The following is a 7,282-nucleotide window of genomic DNA, read 5'->3' on the forward strand; positions in this document are numbered from 1 at the left end:
GGGTGCCTCTTTGCACTACTGCCGCCCGCGCGGCATTTTCTTCGTCCATCACCCTCCTACACTCCTCGTCGAACCAGTCGTTCCGTCGAGATCGCTCCACATAACCGATGACGTTCTCCGCCGCACTGTTGATGGCTGTTTTAATGGTATGGTAATTTGTTTCAAATTTAATTTAAATAAACTTTCGCGGACGGAGAAAAAACGCGAGTTGTTCGCACGAGGCATAGCCTACTCCTCCCCATCAAGTTTTAAGAAGCCATTGAAGTTGAAAAGTGACCCAGTTGACGGTACACTTCTTTCGGAGTGCTGTACTGACTTTCTAGTCAATCTTTCGAACGGATTCTGGTCTGACCCTCTGTCCCCAAAAATTTCACTTCATTCCTACCGTCCGTATGTACGTGATGGTGTTACAAATAAAACGCTTCCATTTCCATTTGTTATCTTGATTTGGAACCTGATCCTGACCTCGATTTATCATCCTGATCTTCCACCATCCATTGTGAGATTCTTGAAACGAATTCCGTAACATTTGTGAAAATTCAGCTGGCAGCAGAGGTTTTTGTCTTGTTTATATACAGAATTCGAAAGATATACACTGTGAAATTTGTGGATTTGTAGAGCGGATTTTTCTGGATTTGAAGCTCAATCTATGTGTTTTAACATTTTGTAAAAGAAAAATTTATTGCTTAAAATTTATCAAACCTTTCAGCTCATTATCCAAAAATTCATAAATATTTTCTACTAAATTACAAAAACATACATCTTAGATTTGCGGAAAAGTTCAAAATGCGAAATAACGAACGAATCATTTTTTGCCGCTGCTATATGTCTCGAGTATAAAGAGTGATTTGTTCCTCTTTTAGGACTGTTTTCGATTCTACTGTAAACCTTTAATGAAATCGACCAATCGTTACCGCCACCAGAACAACTGCCACTGACACTAGGCTCGTTCTCCATCGAGCGATTCCCGGAGGTGCACCGTTACACAAATCGCCCTGGCAGAAGCACATGTAAACCTTTTTGTGGTTATAGATGGTGTTGGCACAGCGATCTTCCGAATCGGACGGACCCCGCTGCACGCACATTCGCTGCGTAGCCATATCGTAGTCATCCTCCCGGAACGAACCTTGGCCCTCGATGACTTTGCCGCACCAACCGGAAGCGCACGGAACGGCCGTCACGCCATGCTCCGTCTCCGTCTGGGTGGCATTGAAGGTGAACGGATCCTTGCAGCTACCCAGCTCACCTCGCGATCGACACTGGTAGCATCGTTTCAGAAGCGCTGCAACGGTATTCGGAGTTTAGAATAAATTTCTAGCGACGCGAGACGATCAAGGAGGATTTTTTTCTCTCCTGTTGTTTGATGGAAGAACGTGAAAAAACAAATGTCATAGCCCACCCCTCGCTAGGAGAATGAATGAGTTCCTATAATGGTGAAATATCATCATCATCATCAACACACCCAACTATATGGCATAGTAGGCTGCTGCTCCTCGAGCACAAGCTCTTAAGCGATCGTCGTCGTGGATGGCCTTGAAGAGCAATATTTTAAGGTACGGTCGTCATCGCTATGATTTGCGGGTTCTTATTCGTACGGGTGCGGGTGATTTGAACGAGTGTTTTGAAGCGTAAAGCGACGAACCTTGTTTTTGCGATAAAAATTAAACTCAAAAACTGCCACCCTTCGCTGGGATCGGATCGATTGATGATGGAATGTTTCATATTTTTTTCTTCTAACCACGTACTTACCATTGGTTGTAGCTAGCTGATTAGAAAGTAGTATCACCACGAACGAAACTACTGCCAAGTCATACCAAGCTTTCCACATTGCTACTGCACTTAATGAACTAATCAAACTTTAGAAGAGTGTCTTGTGATTCAACTCCTGAAGTTTAAGGTTTAAGAGGGTTTTTTTCAACCTAGCAGGAATGAGATTTGAAATATGATTGTTCCTTTCGTTTCCTGATCGAGCACTGACGGACGATTGTGTTGGATTCTTCTGCAGATTTTTCTTGTCCGCTTTAAGCTGTCATCGTTCTCTTGCCTCTTGCTTGTGCATGGGCCTGAGCCTGATCGTTGCTTGCGCTTGTATAGGTATCGGTGAAGTTGGTTCATTCGATCCGAAGTTCATGCTTTATGTTAGGGAGTTTGAAGGGTCAGTGGCGTATGTGAAGATTTGCCAATTTTTTTTTTTGCATTAATGACACCTTTTAATTCTGAATTCTTCTCCTAAATTCTGAATCCGAGAGAATAACATCTTGGCGGGATATTTCAACAGCTTGGAACAAAAGTTCCAAAGCACAACGAAAACCGTTTTTAAGAATTACGCCGACTAAAATCGAAAAATTGCCAACACTACAAACTGAATTTTTTTTCTAATGTAGTGCAGAAAAAACGGCATTTTTCTCACCCACATCCAGGATTCGAGTTATGAATTATGAAAATCTGAGTTCTGAGAATCTGGTACAATGAGTTTTTTTATTTCTGAGAATATAAATTCTGAAAATTTGGATTATGAGAATCTGAATTCTGATAGTTAGTATCCGAATTCCAATAATCTCATATCTCAGATTTTAATTTTAAATAATTTTAAAAGTGGGAGTAAAAATTCTAAAACTTTTAATTTCAGATTATTTTCTTTAGAAAACAATAATCTTAAGAATTTCTGAGAATCGTAATTCTGTGAAACAGAACTCCGAGAACATGTATTCGAAGAATTAAAATTTTAGCTATCTAAATTAAATGTGTTTAATGTTAATCTAAGATCTCAATTCCACGACATTTATTCAATCTGTTTAGCGTAAATCGGCTAAGATGGTGTGTGTCTTTTAAATTCTGAGCGATTGAATTCGGAAAATCCTAATTCGGTCATTCTTAATCCTAAACATTCGTATTTTAAGAGTAGCAAATCGGAAAATTTGAATTAATTCTGTAAAACTGTTTTCTGGCAACTGAAATCTAAATTCTGAGAAACTGGATTTTCCAATTTACAGCAATAGCAAAATTTCCAATTATAGAAAAGCAGGGATGCTTTCCTATCTTGGCTGAAATTCCCGATTGGAAATTTATTTTTGTCGGGAAAAAAATATAAGGTACACCGGGGTAAGTGGGGACGGTTTTTCGTATAGTTCAACTTTAAAAAATCATTAAAAAATCAGCAGTGGGTCAATTTTTTAAAAATCGCGTTCAATGTGATGTAGAACATGTTGTTCACAAATGTTGAAGAGATGAACTTGATAGACGCAAAGCGAAAAAAGTTACAACGTAAATTGTTATGGACTGCTGGTGTCTTCACTTACCCCGCTTTATGGGGTAAGTGGGGACGGTAGATTTTCCCTTTGATTTCTCAGAGCAAGTTCACTGGTTGAGATGGAGTTGGAAATTTTGATGGTTTACAACACATCACAAGACTTTTGCCGTACACCGGTGTTGGGACAATCTGATATTCGAACAGTTTCGCGCTGCAAAATTTATATCGTAAAACACTTTTTGGCTGAGTGTGATAGAAAAACACGATGTTTTGCAACACCGAACCGAGCAGGGGTGTCAGGTGTCCTGATTTATCAGGATTTGTCCTGATTTTTGGGAGGCCGTCCTGATTATTCAAAAACGCTTGAATTGTCCTGATTTTTTAAAAATGGCCCCCAAAATGTCCTGATTTGTCCTGATTTTTAGAAAATAATTCATTGATAACTTAATTCATTGTTCAGTTCATTTAATGATGAGAAAATCATACAAATCTTGGATAAAATAGTTTAAGCAATAATAATCTTCGGTTAAAATGATATTTTAATGGTGTTTTCGATATTAGCTGCAGGCCAGCCAAGGTTGTTCTCGCTTCAGTTGCATAACTCTAGGCGTCTTCAGCACCTATATTTCGCCTTTAGTTATGCAATTAAATCAGAACTGCATGTAATTTTCACCAATTTAGTGGTGTCCTGAAAAATCCTGATTTTTTTCTTCGCGGTGTCCTGATTTTTGACAAAACGACCTGGCACCTCTGGAACCGAGTGATAGAGCCGGCGTTGCAAAACAGTATTCGTGCGTGAAACGCTTCGGTGCTGCCACCTTTCTTATGTTCGAAACCTTGGTTAAGGCAAAAAAATGTAAATTGAGCAAATCGAAATTTTAATGTTATATGATATTTTCATGTTTCATTATTGAGTATCATAACTAAAATTGATATGAATTATAAACAAGTTAATAAACTCTTTCAAAATTACAACCAAATTTTTATAACCCATGGCCAATTGCGCGCACCATCACTTTTTTACCGACAACATGAGGCGCAGAGATGCCAGAAAGCTGTATAATTCGATCATCTGTTTGTATTGTTTTCGCGGTTTTAAAAAGTTAAAGTGATTCGTTTTAGAAAAATAATCCGTCGAAATGTTCGGTAGAAAATTTTTAACAGCTTTAGAAAACGGAGCTCCTGTGGGGATTCGACAAATGCCATTCACAACAGACGCAGCTGATACATCGGGAAAAATATTCAGTCTACAATCAACTTTTCGGTAGCAGCAAACCCTGGACACAGAGTACCTCATTCCAGAATGTAGAAAATTGTATACTTTTGTATACAATTTTGTATATAATTTGTATACTCCATAATGAAACTTTCATCTACAAAATTTAAACAATTTCAAAAACTTTAGAATTTTCTTCCGAGATATAGAATGCCAAGGGTTTGGTGTTTCATGGCTTAGATTTCCTTCAATGTGCTAACACTATTATTTGAATTCGATGGTTGAATAAAGAGAATTGATTTTAATTTTCAAACGGTGAATTCAAAATACAAAATTTCAGGAAAATTACTGAAATTTCGATTTTATACCTTCGTATTCTATCACACCGGTGGACGGCCAACATTTTTGTTCTATATTTCACGATAGAAAAATTCCCATCTGTGCTACAGCTGTCAAAATTCCTACCACTTTTTCCCAACACCATTGGACTTGCTCTCAGGAAACTTTCAACAAATTTGTGTTTTTTTGGTTGAATAAGTTACTTTATTGCTAGAACCGTCCGAAATTTTGAAAAAAATTCATGGTACCATGGTAACCAAAAGTCACATAGCTACTTAATCTTGTACGTTTTAAGTTCACATTTCGCTGAGTAAAAGGTACTCGAGAGAAATAAAATCCGTTTTCCTTAAGTGCTTCATTAGGACTTTTGAACGAACATAAAAAGTCTAAACAAGCAGCATATAACATATTTGTGCGTTCTAAGTACCTTAAAAAGTCTGGATATCAACTCGGCTTATCGTGCTTCGTTACGAACTTCTTGCGAACTATTTGATTCCATGCGGAACTTCTTACGAACTTTTTGGTTCCTTGCGGAGCTTCTTACGAACTTTTTGGTTCTATGCGGAACTTCTATGGAACTTCAATGCGAATTGAGTTGTGTCAAAATTTTCAATTTTGGTTTGTTTACATTCTCTTAGAAAATTTTTCGAAAGCATTCTCAATTTGTGAACAAAAATGGATTATTTCCAAAAAAAGAAAGAATGGCTTGTTTTATTACCGTCGCCGGCTATTGGAACAAAATGGAATGAGAAAAGAAAATAATATTTTGAGAATATTTTACTAATTAAAAGTCAAATTTCAGCACCAGCTTTCCTTGAACCAGAGTTGTCAAACACAAACTCTTTAGTTTTGGAACATTCTAACAGTTCGATCTATCATGCTCATAAGTTTTCCTAAAAAAGTTGCGTTATCCCTACTTCGCTGGTGAATTGGACAAAAATGGGTGGAGGAAGAAACATAAATAAAGAAAAAAATATTTGGGAAATGCATATTTATCAGCGATTGTATATTATTAGGTAATAAATTTAAATTACATATGAATATTCACTATCAGACTACATTTCATGGTTTTAACGATTTCCGCATTAGTAGAAACATAGTGATTCCGATTCTTCTTGTTTCCCTTTTCAATGAAAGTAACTCTCACAGCAACATTAACGACACATCCAGCTCCTAGTACATTCCAACAAACATCAAAGGCAGATTATTTCGACGGGAAGTTCATCGATGGACGAAATGTGGGTCGATTGAGCTCATTATTATTTCGTTGAATGCGAGGATTTGCCGTAAAAATCGATAATTTTCTTAATTTTTTTTTTCTTTGGTTTCAGCCAATCTAAAATGTACATGAAATGTGTTTTAATTTAGGAAAATATTGAAAAACTAGAAACAAATTACAACTTCCTCATGTAGAATTTATTTCTGCAGTTTTTTTTTTAATTGGATTGTATTGTAACAGAAATTGCAGCGGCTTGTTCACGGCCCACATATTTAGGTATATTCCTTTTCTGAACTGCAAATAAACATTATACAATGAGATACATATGTTACAAAAAAGAATTCAGCTCGTGCACTTACGTTCAAATTTAAATGTGGATACGAAATTGAGGCAAGGATAATTTATTTCGTACGGCAGTCCTCGTTTCACAACTTCTGTTTATACTTTTTGAAGCTGATTGTTTACTATTTTTCATTCCGCCTACTTTTAAAAGGATAACCCGTAAATTATTTCAAATAGATGTTTTAAATACCATTGAATCAGAAAACAGCCATGGTTCAAAGGTAACGTGCTCAGCTTACATTCCACAGGTTCAGGTTCAAATCTCCATGCAGGAAAATTTTTCAAGTAAGTTTAAAATTGTTGAAAATAGAAACAAATATAAATGGTAACAAAGATTGAAGCAGATCCAAATTCAAAGTAAAAAAGTAACGCTTTATTTATGCAAGATTTTTTTTTCAAAGTTTCACTTGAAGCTGAGTAGCCTTCTACTCAGCTTTGTTTATGGAACTTGAAAGTATCAATAAGAACTTAAAATTTCAGCTGAGTAGAACGCTATAAAGCCTTCAATCAGGGCTGAGTAAGCTTCTAAGAGACCATTCTATGGAACTTTTGGTTACTTGGGCATTAATAAGGCATCTTTTAATGATTGATGTGTGTAATCCGATATTATCGAAAATATATACTTATTTTAGAAAAAAAAGGACTTTTCCCAACTTTTCATGATCTGAATGCTGAATAATATTGAATGAAGGAGAGAAAATTGAAAAAATGTGTAAACATCAAGTATGTATAAAGCCGTCCCCACTTACCCCAGGTAGGGTTTGGAGACAAAATTTTAGATTTTTGCAAATAAACCCTTTCTTCTCAGTTTTTAATCCACGGAAAATAATAAAAAGGTAAAATTTACCGAGTTAGCAAAGGTGAACGCTCGTGAAAGCCAAAAAGGTAACTTCTACCTCTTCGAGGTGAAACTCAC

At 36.5% G+C, this 7,282-nt stretch overlaps 2 protein-coding genes across 2 annotated transcripts in view; one reads left to right on the top strand and one right to left on the bottom strand.

Annotated features, from left to right (window-relative positions):
- Positions 1–662: 662 nt before the first annotated feature.
- On the bottom strand, positions 663–2,004 carry LOC129748071 (uncharacterized). Its single transcript, XM_055742541.1, has 2 exons — positions 1,750–2,004; positions 663–1,282 (listed from the first exon to the last, which is right to left on the bottom strand). The coding sequence occupies exons 1-2, from the start codon at positions 1,826–1,828 to the stop codon at positions 891–893; spliced, it is 471 nt and encodes a 156-aa protein (XP_055598516.1). The 5' UTR covers positions 1,829–2,004; the 3' UTR covers positions 663–890.
- Positions 2,005–4,281: 2,277 nt separating this feature from the next.
- LOC129743550 (uncharacterized) overlaps positions 4,282–7,282 on the top strand; it is a 4,791-nt gene continuing 1,790 nt past the window's right edge. The window contains exon 1 of the mRNA XM_055735587.1: positions 4,282–4,324. Within this exon, the coding sequence (XP_055591562.1) occupies positions 4,282–4,324 (43 nt within the window). The remainder of the gene's footprint in view (positions 4,325–7,282) is intronic.

This window comes from Uranotaenia lowii, chromosome 2, assembly GCF_029784155.1.
Source record: "Uranotaenia lowii strain MFRU-FL chromosome 2, ASM2978415v1, whole genome shotgun sequence".
NCBI classification, from domain to species: Eukaryota; Metazoa; Arthropoda; class Insecta; order Diptera; family Culicidae; genus Uranotaenia; species Uranotaenia lowii.